The sequence below is a fragment of the Cyprinodon tularosa genome, unplaced genomic scaffold (assembly GCF_016077235.1).
Source record: "Cyprinodon tularosa strain WSP-4 unplaced genomic scaffold, ASM1607723v1 ctg355, whole genome shotgun sequence".
NCBI lineage: Eukaryota > Metazoa > Chordata > Actinopteri > Cyprinodontiformes > Cyprinodontidae > Cyprinodon > Cyprinodon tularosa.
In genome coordinates, this window is record NW_024039069.1 from 1400484 (window position 1) to 1422882 (window position 22399).

The window sequence follows — 22399 nt, forward strand, 5'->3', positions numbered from 1 at the left end:
AGACAAAAGGAAATAAACTGTGTTTTCCTTTAATGCGCTAAACTATCCATTTGAAAGAGTGTTATTTGTATTTTTCACAGTATAAGTGAAAAATGCTTCACCTTTTAAGATGGAACTCCATCCATGGCATGTTTCCTATTTGCATCAGAAAAGCTTTGTAATTAAGTCATTGATCTACCCTATTTGTTTTAATAAATGTATATTGGTAAAATATAACCAGGGAAAATCCATCAATCTGTACGTCTTTCTAACACCTAACTTAAGACGATAATTTGCAAGACATTACAGCCTTGGCATAAATATAGAAAAAAAGTTTTAGGAAGTTAAAAATATAAACCCACTTTTCAAACTAGAAGAGTATAAAAATCTGAGTTTCAGATTCATTTATATTTACAACAGTATTTTCAAGCCTAAATTGTGCATCAATTTAAAGATGTTTTGTTGCAAATACATTAAGTAATGATAACCATCAAATGCATCACTTACTGAGCTCTAAAATTAGCCAGAGAAATTGTTGGACTAAATGATCTCATGACAATACTGACGTAACCACACTTTCTTTTCACTAGAAACTGAACTTCTGATTTATTACTCTGTACTGTACCAAGCTTTTATGTGCTGGGTTTTTAACATAAAATGAGTCAGTGTTTCTGAAAATGGAGGCCAGGCAGAGTCATTATGTTTGATCAGTCCTGAAGATGCTTACAGAATTTGGAAGGACGCCCAGAAGATGTTCTCTCTGAAACTTTCTATTTTCCTTTGGCTTGTTTTGTTTCTTGCAGCAGAAGGCCTCATTGATCCAAATGTTGCTTTGGATAAAGCATTTTGGTTTAACAGAGGTTGTGCTGAGTCAGGATCAATGACCAGGGTGTGCAGGAGTGTCACAGGGTACTGTTGCTCTTAAAAAACACATCAGACCCACAGAGATTAAGAAGGTATAATTGAAACTTAATACAAATCTTTTCTTAGCTGTTAGGATTTATTACCAAAAAAAGGTCCCATTAGTTATATTAAAACTTGTATGACATTTGTCTAGTGTAAATACACTAACAAGGGAATATAGAGTACATCCTCATTTAACTCAAGGTTTTATTTAAAACACTTTATGTTTGGATCTTCATCAGGTACTAAATTATTCCAATTTTTGACATCAACTTTAATAACTGAAAACAAATGATTGCCATAAATTAAACAGATGATGTGGGAAAAACTAAGCACACTCTGTAATCCAGCAGCCTTTATTACCACTGTGAGCAGCAGAAACTCTTAGTATTAATGTTTTTTTTTTACTTTTTCAATGCCTCAAATCATTCTGGAGGGCATTTGGCACAATCTTCTATCCAGCGTTGTTTTTGTCACCAATGACGAAATTATTTTGTTAACGCTCCTTTTTTTAAATGACAATAACGAAAAACCGACGAGCAAAAAATAAATCTTTAATGACTAAAATAGCACTAGTCATAGGTTTGAGTTTTCATTAATGAGACGAGACTAAATCAAAATTAGTGCCTCGTTGGTCAGACATGCTAAAATGCATCATTGGTGCTATAATCTGCTAAGCAGTATCAGCCATGCTACTGTATCCTGTTTGTTACATATGATGCAAATGTTTCCTTGTATTGTCATTAAAACATTTTCTATGTTTCCTTTAAATTAAACACTTTAGTAGCATATTCATTCAGTTTAGGTCTGGATTGCTAACAACGTTTTTGTCTGAAAGACTAAGACTAAATCTAAGATGGCTGTCAAAAACAACACTGATTCTATCCAATTTTAGCCAAGTAAACTAGCCTCACCCGCCAGCGGCCAAAATCATTTTTGTCTGCGAGTGGTCTAGCCTCGATTAATGCCCCAGGCCCTAGAACTGGCAGGCCAATGACAACGCAGAGATGCGTTTTGAATTTCTGGATACAAAGCGGGCGGGGTTTTGAGGGCGTGACGACAAAGCTGTGCAACGCTGGAGAAAGCACAACAAGGAAGATGGCAAAAACTATTGAAAAGCTCTTGTATGACTCAGCTTTGGAATAAGTTTTGGAAGGATTAAACTTGGGGTTTTCATTGAAACGTGAGCAGGAAGAGGCTCTACGCTCATTCACTTTTAAGAAGGACGTATTTGCCATTTGTTTACATTCCCCCACCTGCTTTCTGTCGCGCTTACTATGTCACAGTCAGTTGCACTCATTGGTCAGAGCGTTGGCCGATAGGCACAGACAGGTGAGAGACAATGGGTTGTTCTCATCAACAATCTTCCAATGTGTTATTCATCGGGGCCAGACTAAATTACACATTCAATCTCACATTTAGTCTGGTTTATAAGGCTAATCGAATGTCTTTCTATTGTTTGTTTCTTCACGGCTATTTTAAGCTAGCATAATAACATTTCAAAGAGCTGGAAGTTGGTGACGAGTGTCAGCAGTCGAAAAGCTGTCACATTAGAGACTGAATTATTTTGTTCTACAGGGGAGATCATTGTAGAATTATCAAATGCACGATGCCTAGGCCTAATCAGCGCCAAGCCAGGTCCAAATCATCTAAAACTCCACAAATGTGTTAGTGGTGGTATGCTTTCTCAAAATATGCAATGCGTCATAAAGAACTATTTTTGCTTTGGTGTCACTTTCAATTTTCAGTTTCAATTTCGATGTTTAATAGAGAAAGACTCTATTACTTCTAAAGTCAAGCATAATTTTTCCCTGTCATGACCTTTAAACACTTAGGCCTAGGCGCTATTCCTGCAGCATCTGAGATTGAGCACCTGGATTTGTGTTCAAGGCAGCAATGGTAAACTTCATTTCCAAACAGAGCATCTACCTTTGGACCTTATCTGTGCTCTTTTAAATAATTACAGTGGGGAATTAGTTGTATCTTGCATACAATTGAGGGTTGATTTGACTCACCCTAGGACCTGATAAAGACCAGATATTATTTATATCATCATCATTTCAATTAACTGACTCTGCATATTGAATAACAGTTGTCATCTGCTACTTTCTGCACTCATCTGTGACCACAAAGATTCTCAAGACAACAGCAGTGTCTGAGAGGAGAAGATTGACAAAAAGGTGTGGGAATATTAAATTATGAATTAAACACATATATTTCCAGTAACCAGAAACAAAATTCATTGATACCTTATATTTTTCTGTGGAAAGTGCGAATGTCAAGGGCGCCCAAAACCATTTGTTAAACTAAATAAAAAATTATTTCAGGCAAGTTTATATTCACCAGCCCAATGAATTAAGCAGGCTAAAGCTTTAAAACGGCTGAAGTTTCCAGTCAACAAGGTTAACAACTTTAATTCATACAAAAACATCAACACAAGGCAATATCTCGATCTACATCAGAAAGACATTTGCCAATGTTTTTTCTTCTTCTCAACACCTGCAAACAACCCATTACTGCAAGAGTGACTGTTAAACACAAATGAAGATGGCCAGGGAAGAGAGGGAGAAGAGTAAAAACAAAACAATAAAGAAATAAAATCAAAAGAAATGAACAAAAGAAACTGAAAAAAAAGGAAAGTACCTTTCTTGTGAGTAGCTTCATTTTTGGAGCCTTTGGGGTCTAACAAAGAAACAGATCAGAATTAAACACAGCATATACTAACACCACCTTACCAACTATACGTTGTTTCTCCTCATTAAGGAAAACAACAGCTTCTTCTATCAACGAACGAACAAGACAGCAAGGCACACCTATCTAAGGTGTCGCTCTGCTGCCAACACTCAGCAAGAGTGAGTGTGTGGCAGAGGGGGAGACTTGAGGGGACGGTAGGGAAGGCAATAGCAGGAAGGGGGATGCAACGAGTCTGTAAGGAAACAATCTACTGCCATACTGCAGCGGGCAGGAAAGGAAAGGCAATGCACTGGAATGAGGAGGAGGAGGGTTGCAATGCGGCTCTGTCAAGAGGAGCTTAAATAAGACTAGCAAAATGCACTAAAGGAGATGCAGGAGGCCAGAAAGAGAAAGGAGGGCGAGGAGAAAGGGTAGGGATGCAAAGACTACATGTCAAACTGGCTTCATTTTGGCTTTTTTGCCTTCAAGAAAACTTATTTCTCTATTCATGGTAGCAAGTTTTCAACCACAACTTTAAGCAAAATCCTTTAAATTATTTCTTTGTTCTTTTTAATATTTTCAATCCAGATCTAGTAAAAGCTACCAACATAAATGATCTCTAAATGTGAAATAAAACCCTATTTTCTCTTTTAATGATCATAATTTAATTGAACTAATTTGGCTGAAATGGAGCCCATGATGTAAATCTGTAACCTTTCACAAATGGGCCACATCATTTCAGTTTCAGATCTTCCAGGCTGCGGCAAGGCTGATTTATAATAGAGAAATGCCCGCCTGCTAATGTCAAGTAACTGGAAGTAGAGGGTGAACGATTCATTGCTCTGCAGCGACAAGGCATTTTCCCCTTGTTCACTCTACAAAAGTTAGTGCTCTACTGCGGACTCTGCCTCATGTGTCATGGAAGATTGGTGGCTTATTAGATTTATTGGATTTGTCTGGAAAGTTCCAGAAAGTACAAGGAGCAAAGACAGAAAGTTGTACTGCTGCTTTGATCAGCAGCTGTTCTATTAAACCCTCAACGCAATCAAACCTGTTATCAGTTAACTCTGGGTAAGATATACTGTGTATTTATCTAGCAAGGGTTTCTCAACATCAACCAATCTCTCAGTGGTTAGGGAGTGGCACTGATATCATTTGCATTTATAGTTAATTCAACCCTTAGAGCTTAGATTTGTCAGTTAATGTTATATTTTGCCTCAAACCTGAACTGACTGATCCAGACCAAACTGGGTTCACTTTACTCGACAGCCACCAGTGTGAATGATGGCAACAGCATCCAGTGGAAATCTCAGAGTAATGCTGTTATCAGTCACTGTCAATCCACAAAAACAAGGAAATGGCTTTTAGAATAGATTGAAAGCATCCACCATGACCATGATCTATCTATAGGCAGGTGACTTAAATTCTGTTATCTAACTAAACCTATGGCTTAATCTCTCTATGTCTGGGCTTAGCCCAGGTTTAACCCAGTGACCAAGCAAAATGTCGAGGTTCCTTTCTCTTAGCTTCGGTATTTTTTGGCGGTATAATTCCTATCATTTAATGACGAAGTTCAAAAAATAATAAAAGTTCTGATTTGATATAAATTTGATATAAATATAACTAAATTCTTTGCCTCTGCGCTGGAAACAAAGATCCTACACTCCGTGATTTGCCTCTTAAATAGTATGCTTCTTTTAAAATGGGTGCTTAAAGACTTTATAATGAGCCAATACACCTAGCTGTTTGACAGCCAAAGGCCATGAATGCTTTTCAATAAAGAGCATCTTATTGAATAATTCAAGCAATGACCCTTTTCCCTGCTTTACTAATATAAAAAAATCAGCACATATACCTGAATTATCAGGTAGGAGTGCTGCACAATGGTTTCCTTGATATAGTTGAAACCTTACAGGATGTTGACAGTTTTGATACCTTAAAAAAAACTTCACATTCAACTAATTCCTTTAAAGAGATCAAAACCGATTTGTACAATAACCACCAAAGTTCATATGAGTCTTCAGGGCTCCCCATTCAAAGCTATGAACAAACTTCAAGGATTCATTGCCTATAACTTTATCTAAAAAATCATTGCCTATAACTTTATCTAAAAAATAGAAAAACCTAAGCAAAATAACTTCAGAATGGATCTAACAACAAACAAAAAGCATTTTACACACACTCCAAACCTTACAGTAGGTTTTCCATATCTAATTATGGCCCTTCCTGACAGACCTTCTTTTTGCTCAACATGGTGCTTCTTAAACCTTGGACCTTCTTAGCTAATTGGTATGGACAGTTTAGTTACTAGCTTGGTAAACTTACATTACAAAGGCAATCAGGACAAATTCTGATTACAGTATATGCTTTAGCTACCTCCTCTGACTTCCTTCAATGTGCAGTTATACGCCAAGCCTCCTTAGATGATGGAACTCTTCACCTTTCTAAAGCTGAGGCCAGAGATCCTACAGAGACACATTTTTCTCCTATCCAGAATCTATATATTTTGACCATAGGTGAGGAGTGGAACATAGACATTCCAGCAAGTTGAAAGCTGACCTATTTGTCAAGGCTCTTTATAACCCCAACAGAGTTGAAGTAGTCCACATTAGTGGAGATAATGCCCAAATCCGACAGTCAATCGCCTGCTCTATCCATCACTACTTGTAAATAAAACAATACAAGATACTTAAACCTGTCTGTTAAAGGCAGAGACTGTCCGTATTGGCTAATAATTTCATAAACTATATTTTCCAATGTGCGGACTTTGTAGGATTTTTTTATTTCTATTTAACTTTTTTTCCCCTCCTGTTTACTTTCAAAAACTAACACGGAAAAAGCTTCTCACCCTCTTCATGCTTGCGTAACAACAGTAAACCTTAATCTCTTTGTTAGCCACTTTTTCTCTCGAGCTAGTAATTAGAAGTGTGATCAGATTCACTGGAGGACTGAATGGCCTTTAATAAAGCGGTATTCCCCTTCTCTTGAAGTTATTAGCCATGGATGGGTGACCTGCTGAGAAGTCAGAGTATTGTAGCCTTTCAAGTCCTCTTAACATAATCCATGTTTGCATATGAAGCCCTGGCTGCACCATTGCCTAATCTGATATTTACTAAGCTATTTCCAGAAGCAACTCCCTCCAAGTCTCTAAGCCAGCATGGTTGCCTTTCCACCCTTCCCCTTGCTCTTCCAACCATCCATTTTTCCCTTGCAGCCAGTCCCCCATCCCACGCCCATTACCTTATACCCATTAATCCCATTAAGTACCCATTAAACAAGTGTCGATAAGACCAAATGAACATCAGGCTCTGACAGCTAATAACTACCATCCCACATTGACAACTTCAACTGTGGTCAAAAAAAGGAGACACTATGTGCAACAACAAGTGCTCCAGCTGTGAAAAAAGAAAAGTTAAAAGAAGAGTAGGATGCTGAGCATACTCGTTCACCGTTAATACCGGACTCATATCCACTTGTTCAGAGCTCAGTGGTGAAGTGAGGCGACTCAGTGGTGAAGTGAGGCGACGGTGGATTTTCTAAGATTTTTTCCCCCAACGTGAGGATTTCTCAGCAAACAGAGGGAGGAAGCATTTTCCAATGAGCGGAGTGAGCAGAGGGGAAAAAAAGGATCATGGCTGAAAGAGGGAAACTATCACAGCTGCTTAGTGGTGCCACAAATATCCTCCTGCAGGAGACATATTCCCTGTTCTGTCTTCTTGTTGCTGTACTTCTAATTCTTTTTTTTTTACTTTCATTTGCAATTGGATAACAAATAATAATGCTTTAATTTTGTATAAACAGATAATTAATGTTCACATGGGCTAATTGATCGTTACAGCTGTACCAGGAAAACTTATATTTAAGACAAATCACTCTAGATAATGCAAATACATTTTAAGAACTCTTAAGCATTTGTCAAGTTTTGATTGAATAATCAATAAAAGTCTGAGTTGACTGGCCTTTAACTGTTCCCATTTTGTTTGAAAAAAGCTAATAGAAAACACTTGCCCTATTAGAAGCTTATCACTTCAGCTAATAAACTGGAAAGGTGTCGAGAAATCAAGAAAGAAATTCACTCAAAATCTCTTCCTTGACAGTAAGCTTATATATTCATTTGGTGAAAAGATGTGAAAAAGGAGTCAGTTAAAGCAGTAATATTCAAATCAATGGTGTTGATGTCACTTTTATTCAGTGGAAGCATATGGAAGAAATGCATAAAATATTTTATGTTATATTTAGTTTTTTCACAATACAGTTTTTTTTTTTTTTTGGGCTTATTACTACTCTGGTCAGATACAAAAAAATGCAAGCCATAGACCCGGTTCATCACAGTGAAGACTGAAGCAGTTTGAAAGATGGAAGTCAGCCAGAGTCTTTGCCACAGAGGCTCTTAGTCTGTGTAGAGTGGTGTAGAGTGGAATTATGAAATCCTAAATTTTATTAAATTTATGGAAAAATATAAGCTACTGTACCTTTAAATAGACAGTGACAATTTAGAATATTTTAAAAATCCCCTAAAGGAATATAACAATCCAAACACAATCAATGTATTAACATCAGTAAAGAGTCCAGTATGTCTGATCTTCTGCCTGATCTCTCTAGCACCAGAAAGGTTGAGTTCTGTTAATGGGCATTTGATTCTGTTTACACTTCTTACTTCATAATCACCCTATCTTCTAATACAATTAAAATCATTTGTTAAAGTGTCTTGCAAATATGTCAACCACTACAATCTTAATTCATTAAAAATGTGCCGAAAAAGGTAACCAAATTGGATTTATTATCTGTCCAATTGGGTACCAAATGAGAACTTCAGGTTCTCTTTTGCACATGAGCCTCCTGTCATCAATTAATTTATATAACAGCGTGAGGTGATGCCATTGAACAGCAGAGTTTATGAAACCTTGCATTTATTTTTGAGTGAAAGGGGGTTAGGGTTATGATTCGGTGGTAAGATACAAATGTTTAACAAAACCGCAGGTGATAGATCCACTAGTATAACTGCTGTTAATAGTCCGAACCTATAACCGTCTTGCCAACACTACACTCATTTTGCAAGGTTAGAGCAACTGGAAAAGAATTATTAATGATTTCTCTTGGTAAAATCTCAAAACCAGGCTTCCTTTGCCCGGCCCATGAGGTCCGATGCCTGCACACTTTAAGGCTTAAACACACTAGTATGACTTTTTTTCCATGTCACACTGACTGCGTATGGAGAGGCTCTGACTAGTCTGGGTGAGCAGATCAGTGCTGATATTTTTTCAGCTCTCTCTCTCTGCCACACAAATTAAAACTGTTTTCTATAATTTAACTTGGACAGATTAAAAAAGTTCTTGAAAATATATAAATAAATAAAAAATGCCACTGATATAAAGCAAAGCCCAACCTATGAGTCTGTGCAGCATCTCAAACCAGAACAGATAGAGGATTTTTATAGGTCTATATCAAAAACTTAATGGGGACCACATTTAAAGAAAATGAAAACGCAATAAAGGCGGTGGGATGGTTTATATTCTGGCTGAGGCAGTGAGAGGTGATTCGCAGAGAGAGAGATCTGGGAAGTTTATAAAAGTCCTGTTTTTTTTATTTTTTTTTCATATAAGACTACCTGAACGTTGTTCAAAGATTACCAGTGAGGTTCAAAGAGGATAACTAATTTATACATTTTCTGTTCTCCTGAACTCCTATCATGAGTAAAGTATTCTTGTTTTAAGTTTAATTGATTGTTTATATATATTGATCATCGGTCCTGCCTGATTTATATTCACTGTGTGAATTAAACGTGACTGTTTTCCAGTGTGATTGACAGATTTTTTTTGGTAATTTCCCCCACAGCGGATTTGCTTTAGTTTGAAACCGTGCCTCTATTCCTGCCAGACCCATGAAATTGCCGGTGAATTGCTGGGTACATGTACTCTATCTCACTCGGAGCTATGCAAGCCCCCTGTGAAAAAAAATCGTGTCAGGTGTGTTCATCCCCATTGAGTTTCAATGATGCTACGACCTTGGATATTGGACACAAAATCCGATTTCGGTGCTTTCAGGGCTTAAAATGTGTATCTGCTTCCACACCTGAATTAATTGCTGAATTACCTCCCCCGCATGCAGTCAAGTGCCAGAGTCCTCCAAATGACCTAATTATTAAACTACTGTAAGGTGTGTTGAAGCAGAGACATATCTAAAAGGTGCAGGACACCAGACCTTGAGGGCCAGAATTGAGGATACCTCCTCCAGACTATCTGGTGTAAATTAGTTTAGTCATCTCTGAGTAGGTTCACAAAAGTCAAGAAAGTCAAGAACATGTAAAATTTCAACAATGGAAATTATCCTAACGTGAAAAATGGCATATATACATCAACTTTAATCTTTACATTAAAAATTATCCTCCCAAAATAATAAAAGCTTATTTAAAACAAAATAGTTTTAGATTTTAAAATATAGACCTATTAGTTTTCGCTATAACTTTGATAAAGGACTGATTTTTTTATGCTGGCCCTGAGAACTTATTTTTAGGTTATTTATCAATGTAATGACAATACAATAAATGTATTTTGGTGTGGTCGCTTCATGTTGTTCCTAAGAATGATTAAGATGTATTGAGGTCTTTCAATGGCTGTAACTCAATCTGAATATAAAAATCTAACTGAACAATTTTAAAATTAACAGCTATTTTAAAGGATGCTGGAGGCGACTCAAGTGTTTTCCTTCAGCTGTCCACGATCCAGTACAAACAGCTGCAGGCTATTTTTATTTCATAGTGCTCATTATGTAGAAAAAATTATGTGTTTCAATTTTATGTATATATATATATATATATATATATGAAAAAGTTCAAATGTATTTTTTAAAATGGTAAAAAGAGAAAAAATCCCACAAACTCTGTAATGATGCTAACTGGCCTGTTCCAAAACATAATGTAGCTCACCTTCTTCATTGGGACAGGGAAGGGGGTGAAGGGTGGCGCTGCTGCTCGTGGATCATCTGTTTACATGATGAAGGAGGGAGAAGGACAGTTATTTAATTTAAATATCCTGCTTAATATTGACTAGCCGTCAGCTGATGTTAATCCTCTGAGGACTATCCCGTTTTCCTGTTGCCTGGTCTGGTTTGTAAATGTAAATTCTCAGCTTTGTGAGCTTTCTGGCTTAGTTGCATTGCCTCTGTTTTAGTTAAAGACACAATAGACTCATTAAATGCTGGAATAATCTTGGTTTACTTTTTCTACTAAAAACAAAACAAAATTATAAATAAAAAAACCTTGTAATCATTTTCCAGTTAAGACGTACAGCAATACCCAGTCAGTCAGCATCCTCGATTATGTAATTTCGTTCCAACCTTCAGGAGGATTAACTAAGAAGTGGCAGCCAGCAGATACAGTAGATGGATTATTCTATTCAACAAGTTAATAATCAAGCGGTAGTAGTTAAAACCTTTCTTGAAAGCCCAGGTTATGTATTACTTAATATTTCCTCTTTCTCTTGTCTTTGTGTTCTTTTTTTTTTTAAATACGTTGATTTTTTTGGGGCACTGCATTCTTCAGCCGTGGAAGGATTTTCCACACTGCTACTTATTTACACATCTTCTTGTTAATTTATGTTGTTCAATGGCTCTCTGTAAAATGATGTGCATCAGGCGCTGAAGTCTAGCAAACTGCTGGTGACAGACAAGAAGCTGTTGCACCAAGGCAGGACCTGAGGACCAAACCATTTCTTGGAATTTCACAGGGGGAGGGTGGGTTGGTCAATATATTCGAGACCTTAGAATCTTCCTAATTTGAGACTTGAGTGGCTCTCTCCTCTCCTCTGACTGCAGGTAGGGTCCTGAATGACAGGCCTGTCATTGCTTTTAAAGTGGGAGGGACTTAAAACAGCATCCTTGCTAAAGACTGTTGATTTGAAGTGTTTACTGCTTTACTTGTTTCCAAAGTTTCTAGATTTATTACTAATAACTTTTGAAAAAAAATCGCAAAATGGGTCTGAGAAGTCACTAAACGGTTGGTAACATGTGGGAGCAGAATGTTACCTACTCCCATCAGTCCCCTAGCCGTGTGTGTTTATGAAGAGATCCGTAATGCAATTTATTTTTAGGTGAAGCCTCAATAAAAAAAGAAAAATGTGACCTTAATAATACCTTTTACAGGACTGATAAGACTAAAACTTGTCAGGCCTTGACGTCTGTCCAACATAGTCCAAAGCCTGTTTTGATACCATGTTTCTGTACCCATCCCTTTTGTGGCTGGGGGAAAAGAAGTCCAGAATGCTATGCTGATTCAAGATAGCCTTTAGCCCCCTGGATGTCATTGTTCAACTGAAATGTGCATGGATGATGCTAGTCAAATCGAAGACTAGAGCTTTCTGAAAAAGAACTACAAAAAACAAAAGTTACTCTAATATAGTGAGCTTTGAAGCTTTTTACAAAGCAAAACGTGTGAAGGTGCTTACATTTGCATGTGTCACACATACTTCATGTAAAGTAATATTGTATTTTGTTTATTTCTGAGAAGTGGTCTGTGCCTATTTACCATGTAACCCAAATGATTGTGGGTTTCCTTATAGCTCATTATTAGCTCATGCCAAAGAAACTTAGGAGCATAGAGGCATTCTTTTCTAACCTTCTTCATTACTGCCAGTACTCTCTGTCTGTATTTATTTGCACTCTTTACACTTCTGACCTCCAGTACAAGACTCCTTGCTGAAATACTCTCATGACCCTGCAGTTGTGGGGTATATCAGAGATGGATAGTTAACTGAGTACAGACAATTGTCAACCCACTTTTTGGCATGGTGTGGAAGCAATCATCTGATGTTGAATGTAAGTAAAACATTTTAGATGATTGTGGATTTTAAAAGAAACATGAAAAACTTAAATGCTATTACCATCATGGGAGAAGAAGTGGAGGTGGTGGAGGAGTATAAATATCTTGGTGTTCCCGTGGACAACAGACTAGATTAGAGACAAAACTGTAAAACCATCTACAAAGAGGGACAGAGGTGACAGTACTTCTTTACACTGAATGACTTTTGACACAGGCATTTGCCGCTTACCATTCCCAGGATTTTCAGCTGAAAACATTTAAAAACGCTTAAAAAGGCCTCTCCAAATTGAAAGTGTTATGTTATTCTGGAGCTCAGATGATTCAAACGACCATCATCCAGACTTAGTTCCTGGATGAGGCAGGGATATTTCCCATACTTATTCCGTCTCCGGAGAATATTGTGATCAGAACATGAAAGTTATGATCCTACTTAGAAGAATTCTGTAGTTGTTCTGAGAGGAACTCCCCTGCATACAGTTGGCTGATAACACAGTGAATCCCTAGTGATAGATTAATCAACCTGGCCAATCCCTCAAGGACTTTTCTCTACAGATCATAACAGCTGAAATTAATAGACAGCAATTTTTAGGTATATGGCAAAAACCACAAGTACCACAATATAAAAGGCCATATTTTTGCCATTTCAAGTTCATGTAGGTATGAATTATAAAATTTTGCCACAGTTCAGTTTTAATGGAATACCAATGAGCATAGCATTCTCACTTCACTTTGGACATAAAAAAATACTTTTTCCTGACTTTTCATTTAAACCTGATTGGCTTTAATCCCTTTATATACGTGAATTTCTGTGGTTCTATGCTAACAGCTATAGAGGAGGAGAAATCACAGGTTCCACTTTCCCAACTGTGGTGTCTGAGGCTTAGGACACAAATGATGTATATCAACACTTGAAAGCTTAAATGTGGCACACCACACTGAAAGACCATAGACTCGTAGTGAAGAGTAGCGGGTTACGCATATAGAGGTAACATGATAGTGATCCCGGGGTAGCTTCTAATTTTTTACAAACTCTCAAAGCCGAGTTTGAAATGCAGTTGGTTTCATGATTGCTTTACTGTGAAGGAACCCTATGACCACACAAGGACCTTGTTGCATAAACTCAAACTGCTTTGTCTGGACCAGGTCTAAACTATTTCAAGTTCATACTTTTTCAGAATAATCACGCTTTACAGACTTCACTGTATTTGTTTTAAGTTATGCATAATTTAAAATCCTATTTAAAAGAATCCAATGTCTTGAAAAGTGTTCTTTTAAACATAGAACTACCAAACAGTGACAAAATTTTGTTTGGAATCAGTCCCCTGCGTTCTGCCACATTAAGTTAAAATAACCTTTTTTATTTATATTCATCCAGATATGTGTCACCAAGTAGACCCGCCCCAGGCAGTTTGTAAAGCCTCTTTAACAATGGTAAACCATGTTAACGCGTGTTTTTCAAAGTTGGGTTGAGACCTGCTAACAATTGGCATTTGGCTGCCTTCACATTGGCAAAGAAATCTGGGTCTAACTCCTTGATTGCAATTTGCATATTCCCTGACCCCTGTAGCTGTGTGTCTGATGGCACCATCAAGCTGGGTTAGCATTGATGCTGTCACCAGTGCGACAGAAATAAGGAAAGTAAATAATGGAGAGCAACATGTAAGGAGACCAGGGCGTATTAAGTGTACTTTATTGTTTCGCTGTTTTGTCCCTCCGAATCCATCTCACCAGTGCTGCACCATGTTTCTCTAATGTAAACTGAGTTTTTTGGCTTGTTAGATCAGAAGGGACTGGCACAGTGTGTGGATGTCCGTATGTTGTGTTCAATAGTGTCAAGTAATTTAGCGGGTTAACCCACCTCTGGTGTTCCCACACTATGCCGATCAGATCAGAGGCTATTTTGAAAGGGGTTACTTCCCAAGTCTTTGGACCCAGGTTTACACAGCCCTAAAAGCTGAGTGTTCCTGGATTTAAACAGGTTTTTCAGCCAGTGGGTAAGGGTTTTAACATTGCTCTATAGATACAAAAATTCTACTCCAGCTGGTCATGAAAAAGAGCTTGAGCTGTGAGGGCGGATTACAGTGTGACCAGCACTTTCAGTGCTAAATATTTGCGCAGGTCTTTCTGTTGATGACTGTGTTACCTTGATGACATAAAGAAAACATATTTGTAATTAAATATAACTACTTGATCAAATTTGCCAGAATGAGTTTGAATGGCTGTTCTGCCAGCTGATAACTGATCTGTAGAAAGAAAATAGCATTCTGCAACATTGATTTATCTCCACATTTACGGATGCAGAGCATATATTTTGAATCACCACATTCTCCCTTTTTATCTCTTTCAGGTTTGCTGAACACAGCAGCAATGTGTTTGTTTCTGCATCTAATTTTCAAGATTCCATATGTGGACCTTAGCTAATGTCCAAAATAAGTATATATCACTACAGATCATCTCCGCAAATCTGAAGCTTCTATTCCTTATTCATTGTCAGATAAGATACTGTCAGATTGCAGAAGCACATTCTCACTGCAGTGAAGTTAGGTTAAAATTGAGAATGCGGGCTCCGTAGAGACAGTGGTACAGTGTACCCTCGTTTATCGCGGGGGTTACGTTCCAAAAAGAACCCGCGATAGGCAAAATCCATGAAGTAGAAACCTTTATTTTTTTACAGCTATTATACAATGAAATACTCCATAAAACATTGAAAACAAGGAACGAAAACATTTTACAGGCCCAAGCATTTGTTTAACAAATAAAAGTACTGTTCTGTAAAATAATATAGTTATAGATAAATAAGTAATAGTTTTAATAATCAATACGAACTGAAGCGTTAATATTGCGGGGATCAGCACCGCCCCACCGTGACGGATTTGAACGGGAGAAAATGATAAATGATTATGAAAAAAAGTCCAAAGTACAGTAGGACAAATAGTGACTCACGTGTACAGTACAGTATTTCACTGCTGTTCTGACGGAGCCGCTGCATCCTGACTCTGCTCTGTGGCGTTCTTTTCTTCTAAAGTCTGCGGTGCAGGTGTGTTTTTTGGAGAAAAGAACATAGTTATCGGTAGTTGTTGTCGCTCTTTTTTTCTTCTGGGCCAAAAGATCCTTATAAACCGACATGCCACCATCGATTATGTTTGACAGTAAAGTTTAACAATGCATGATGCAAATCCGTGAAGCAGCGAGACCATGAAAAGTGAACCGCTTTATAGCGAGGGTTCACTGTATTTCAATTTCTAGTCTGATGATAGCCCTGTACCTTTCAGGCAAAATTTAAGTGACAACATTCGATTTAATAAATTATAATTTTTTTTTATGTCAAATATAATTCATCCAAAGGTAGGTGTGACAGGGTTGAGACTATGATAACACTGTTAAAGGTAGTAACAGGTTTGAAGAGACAAATATTGATGGTTGATTTAAGCCGGGCATACCCTGGGCAATATTTTCAATCATTGCACGCAGCTACAGCTCAAACTGTACGATGAAATCTGTACGATGAAGTTCACATCTCACAATGCATTTTCTCCCACCGTGCGGCCCGACGCTCTGATGCGACCTTACAACAGCCGACTGAATTTTAAACATGTTTGATTTTCTCCCAATCATATCTGATCGGGAGGTGGTCGTTAGAGGCCGATCACCCCTCGTTACCCCCTGTACCCTTCACAATACACGATCAGGCTGAAAGTCGGCCCCATTGAAAAATTCTCACACGACTGGAGAATCGGCCTGAAAAGGGCAAAAAATCGTACAGTGTATGGACGGCTTTAAGCTGTTTTTGAAACTAAATTTCACTGCATTGTATTTAATTATATAACCAAAAGAAAGACAACAGATATGAATTGCAGTTGAAATTAGTTTTATTAACCTAAACAAGTAAAATATTATCTATATTATCTAAAGTTTGGTGGAATTCTCAATTTTGAAAAAGGTATGTGTGCGTGGGTTTGTGTGTGTGTATGTATGCCAGGCCTCAATTGCTCAAATCTACTTTGCTAAATTAGTGGTAATTTGTCCTACTGTAATAACATAACAAAACTTAAAAACAAATACTTTAATTAACAGAACAAATAAAACAGCTCATGATTTTAGTATTCCAGTTTTTATCAGTAACTGTGTGTTTGTGAGGGGGTGGGGTGGTACGGCTGTTTATGAATAGATTAACGGTTATTGTTGAAATAAAACATCACCAACTAATGAGTAAAACTGTATATTTATGTTGAGGTAATTTTTTTTATTGACTTAATAATTTAATGTGGTATTTTCAAAGAATACTTTTAGTTATACCTTGAGGGAAATGACTAAACTAAACTACTAGTAGGAGGAATTTCTTAAATGTTATTTACACTATTTCAACTTCAAGGAATCTAATCTACATGCTTCGCTTTTTAAACAGAATTTCAGGCTATGTGTTTGATGAACTAAAACTAGGTGTAAGAGGGACTAAAAATGTGCTATTTCAATAAAAGGACTAAAGGACTAAAAATCTACATTCCTGCTGCTCACCAAGCTGCTGCAGCCTGGACCTGGAGCTCAACATCAACATCATCATCATAATAAAACTTGTATGTTCTGGTTTGAAAACTTTGTGTACATTCTAAACTCACTCATAATTCACAATCATTGTCAAATGCACAGTAACCTATTTATACTGGACGTTTATACTTATTGCAGTTGTAATAAAAGTCAACTAATAGGTTGATCGATAGATAAATATAATATCCGGATATGTATTCAACTGTTCACCAGCTTTGAAAATAAAAAAATAAAATGATGAAAATAAAGTCCTCACAAATACAAGTCATAATAAGGAAAACAACTGTTATAGATAAGCAAAAATGTATCTGATGTAAACACATAAACCATTTCAGCATAGAAATACTCTAATCAGTCAGCTTCCAGTTGTAAAATGTGGTTTTGGTTATAAGACCTACTATTATCAACATTGTCGACCCACTCTGTTCCTCAAAACTGTTGTTTACTTTTAGTCTATCACTGCATTATAACTGGTGTTTTCCTTATTATGACTTATTTATGAGGGTTTTATTCTAATCTTTTTGTTATTGTATATTTAAAAAATGCTACTTAGTTCAATATTTATCTGGATATAATATCTCTTTATCTACTTACTGCAATAACTCCAAAGTAAAGAGGTTACTGTGCAACTTTTCTTTCTTATAAATGTATCTTTTTACAATCTACTGAAAATTTTTGAATAAGACCTTGAGTGAATTAGTTCTTAAGAAAAGATTCATTTGAAAATGATAGTAAGTTACAATGTGTAACTATGGTTTAGTTAAGAATTTACACAAAGTTTTCAAACAAGAGAATGAGTTTTATCATGATAAAGATGTCCAGGTCCAGCAGTTTGGATCAGTAGGTGAGCCAGTAATATGAAAACTGAACCCAAACAAACAGCAGGATTGCAGCTTTTCATTTACATTGTTCCTACTTGCGTGCAAATATTGGCCCAGCAGTTCCTTTTTTCCAACTGCAAAGCACAGCAGAGCACACTCTGTTCCTTGAGCTGGGTTTGACTTGAAACTTAGATCTTAAGGCAGAAAGTGCTAGTGATGCAGTGGCGGCTACAAGCCGAAGGGGGTAAAAGTATACAACAGGGAGTGGGAGGGACAATTAATTCAGGTACAGGGAGGGAGAAACCTAAATCCTGGCAATTCTACAGTTAAATAAATTTACTAATTGTGCCAAGTATATTTGACAGGCTAGGGTAAAACCCAGTGCTCTTTTGCAATATTTAAAGATTCTGAATGAGTGGAGTCCGTCTTAAAAGACGGAATTGAAGACCATGCCCAGTCCCATTTCTCTCACTTGGTTCTGAAAACACGCCAGTGAGTTCCCTGCTCAGTGAAGTACACTCAATGAGGGAAGTGCAAGTGACGATTTTCTCCCTAAGAAACGGGACAACAGTAGCAAAATTACATCCCAACCCAGTAGACTCTGCCATACTTATAACTTTTCACCAAACACATGCATAATATTGAACAACAAATATATCCATCTATGAGCCAACATGGATAACTAAAGGTATCACAACCATCTCTAAATTAATAAACAATCATGGTAATATAATTAGTTACGACATCTTTTTGATGAAATAAATACAACAAGATACAAGGAATACAAATTAATTAAACAGTGCATCCTCAATGGACTCTAACAACTATTAAAATCATCACAATTTACTCCAACTATGACCACCAAATTGTATTTCAACGGACTGTATTTTCTTGGCACCAAATACAATAACAAACACAAACGGAACACATTTCAACGATCTAAATGCCTCAAATCAAGAGGCAAATTCTACTGAAACTTTTTAATTGAATAGACCGCAACAAATCATGGTCACTGCCTCATCAATACCCCATTAACAATAAAATCTGTGAAATTCATTTCAAAATTCTTTATAACATCTATCCTACAAATAATGAACTAGCTAAATATCTTGAAATAAATCCAAATTTTTCCTTCTGCAACATTGAACCTGAAATAACCCCTGACATATTCTTCACATGTCCTGTAACCACATCCTTTTTGGAAAGCAATAGAGTGGTACTTATTTCAAAAATTAAACTACAGCATAACCCTGTTGGGCCATAGCATTATCACTTTTTTTACACACCAAAACAAGGAACTGGCAAAAAGCTAATTAATCTATTATGTTATTTCGTAAATTTCACATTCATAGAAGTGTATTCAATAAAACAAAACCGTCTTTATTCACGCTAGATACTGAAATAAAGAAATACATACAATCTCCAAATCATATCAACAATAAACAAACTAACTCCATAGCTAACATGCACCGGACACTGATCCTTCATTCACCCCAAATACCAAATCAATCTTAAAGCCTTCACAACTTTATTCACCCTCAAATGCACTTATCGTTATTGTTTGTGGAAATCTACTGCCATTTTTTATTGCACTTGCAATTACAGTAATATGATTGTCTCCTATAAATATTGAATAGATCTTTTCCTGTATATATTTCCTGTATATTTTCCTGTATATTTCCTCCAAGGCTGTTTTGTCCTTCTTAATCTGTTTACATACGTTGAATCATTTATTAAGACAATAGGTTGCGTTAATGTTCTAGAATTCTTTTTCTTTTTTTCATATGGTTCAGTCCAGGAACTAAGGAGATATTACTCATCATGCCTTATGACAATTATGCATAAACTTATACCATCTATGCTGCTATAGTGACCGTTGCAATTCCACGCATCAAGATGGAAATGGTGTGTCTCCTTGAACCCCAGTCGGCCTCAGCAGACACTGAGCCTGGTTCTGGTGGGGGTTTCTTCCTGTTAAAACTGAGTTTTTCCTCTCCACTGTCGCTACAAGCATTCTTAGTGTGAGGGATTGCATTTGAGTCAATGAGTTGATGCAATCAACTGGTTTTCCTTAAATAGAAAACTTTGAATCAATTTCACTTTATGGTCTGTTTAACTGTAAAGTACCTTGAGATGACATGTGTTGTCAGTTGGCGCTATTTAAATAAACATAATTGGTGGTAACATGATTTTGTTAAAAGCTGTCATACATAATCATACCACGGTGAAGTTGATTAGAAGCCAGACATTTGACACCCAAGCGCTGTGTAGCCAGCGGGATCCAGCCCGGTACTGATCCGACCCAGAGCCCCAGGGCCCCGGCCAGCACCTCCTCGAGAAATTGGAGTCCCTCAATTAGATCAACCGTGAGCTAGATCCCGCTGACCACTCGAAGACCGAATGTCCAACCCCCAACCATTGATTATGACCGCGGTGGGGTTGCACCACGGCCATAATCAGCGATTTTTTTTTTGCATGGTTAATCGTAAATATATACTTACATTTGTGCAGTTCTTTTCAACAACCGGACGACATTTTTTCTTTCACTGAATGAGTTCCTGGAAGCCACTCCATTTCAAAGTTAGCTCCCGACCTCACTCAATTTGAAGGGATGATTTTAAGGGTATGAGGGCACTTCCCCCTAAGTCTTAAAATTATTAGGACACATTAACCTTACACGTGAGTGCTAGGGTCCAAAACGTGTGCAAGTGAGAGGTGACTGCAATGTGACTGGCCCAATATCTCCACAGTATTTAAGAGAGAAAACTGGCGTCAAAGTCAAGAGATTCACTCTATTTTTCTATCTAAAGGTATTTTTCAGCACTGCATTAAAATATGTGTGTTACATCTGTCCATTGCACAAATAAACAACTTTCAGATGTCCCAAAAATTACAACAGCAAATGTAACAGTAACAAACACATTAAAAACTAAGTGAAAAACTTAAAAAGCAGATATTTTCAAAACTGGTAAATATCATCTTTTTAAATTTTCTTTCTCTTTTTTTTTGTTTCTCTACATGTTTCTAGTATCTGCACGTGTAATCATGAATCAACTTGGTATGAAATGACATGGTTACATTTTTTAGCTGCTCTCTCTACCTCCCAATACTGCTGAGGTTCAGGTTCCCCTTGGTTATTGTAATGATGCACTGCTGCATGATTCATATCAGGGGCCAGGCTTTTCTAAATGACCAAATGGTTAATTTGAAAAGAAAAAAATCACAAAACATAGCACACATTGGCATTTATTTGAGGTTTTTATCATTTTTTTTAATGGAAGACATGGAGCTTATTGGAAAACATTCCTGCTTTGAAACAAACAACTCCTTGTTTAAATGAACTGAGGATTTGCCTTCCTCCAAGTATGCAGTCAACCTGGTGTGATTTTATGTAAAAAAAAAAAAAAAAAAAAAAAAAAGTCTAAACACAAAATTCTTCATTTTAAAACCTCCAAAATTGTCTTTTGCAGAACTTGCTTTAAAATTTGAACTTGCATATTTTTCAATAAAACAAAAATCACCCAGAATTCAATACTCCTACTCCTAATTCCTACATTTCTCATGACACGTCAAATATGCATTTATCCACATTTACTCTGGTGTCCTAAAATGAAAAAATAAAAACAAGCTTTCAAAGTGATGATAGCTTATTTCTTTGTTAAACAGAAGTTGCATGAACAACAATGACATTTTGCGAAAAGGAAGTTGGGTTATAATGCCAGAAATCTGCTTCGGTCTTTGCCCTAGTTTTAATGAGCCACTGGTATTACTACCGGTCTAAAACTGATATATATCTGCACAAAATAAAGACACTTCACTACTTTTGAAGTTCTATATGTTTTTAGAACCTGCTGAAGAGAAATGTTAAAAAAAAAAAAAAATATTCAGTTAAATGTAAACTGGAACTTGAGCTACAATCATTTTTGAGCAGCCTTTTTTGCATATTTTTAGAGACTGGCGATTGCCTTACAGGGAACTGTGAAGGAGAAAGAGGAGTAACATTGTGGCAGCGTTAGCCAGCTCATCTATTTCTGATAGAGCCTAAAACTCAGGGCATGGTTGCTGCCGTCGTCCTTGCTGCTGCTCAGATTGAGTGATGAGAAAGGACGAGGTTATGGCAGAGAGGAAGAGGGGAGTTGCAGCATCAGTCTATGCCATTCATCAAGACATCCAACACAAAACGGAGGGAGGGGGCATGAACACGGAGACCAATAAACACTCTGATTCCCTATCTTACACTCTCATACAAACTCATTTATCTTTACAGCTCCATGTTAGCTATCATCACAGAAAAGAGAAAATCAATGGTCCCGTTGAAGGAGCTGAACAACATTATTCTACTTTGAGAGCTTAAGTACTGCTTGTCCATCCGGTCAGTTGAGTTAAAAGGGTCCTTTTTGTTTCAGGGGTTAGGTGTAGTTAAACCACGGTGAAAACCATGAGAATAGGCTAGATTTGAGGACAGAAGGAGGGGAAGGTTTGGACAGCTTTGTATCTGTGACCTTGTTTTTCTTTCTATAGACAATAGAAAGAGTTGGTATAAGGAGTACTGAATGTTACTAGAGGATAAAGAAAAAAACAGGAACAAATAAGTCCATATCATAAGAACCCACAAGGATATTAACAACACGAGAAATAAGAGAAAAAGCACAATAAAAGAGAA

At 37.0% G+C, this 22399-nt stretch overlaps 1 protein-coding gene across 2 annotated transcripts in view; it reads right to left on the reverse strand.

Moving 5' to 3' along the window:
- Positions 1–22399, reverse strand: part of glra1 (glycine receptor, alpha 1) — a 167665-nt gene that overhangs the window by 105743 nt on the left and 39523 nt on the right. The window contains exon 4 of one of the 2 annotated variants that reach the window (XM_038295419.1): positions 3526–3564. The exons of the other annotated variant lie outside the window; for it this stretch is intronic. Coding sequence (XP_038151347.1) covers positions 3526–3564 — 39 coding nt within the window. The remainder of the gene's footprint in view (positions 1–3525; positions 3565–22399) is intronic. 2 annotated transcript variants of the gene reach the window in all.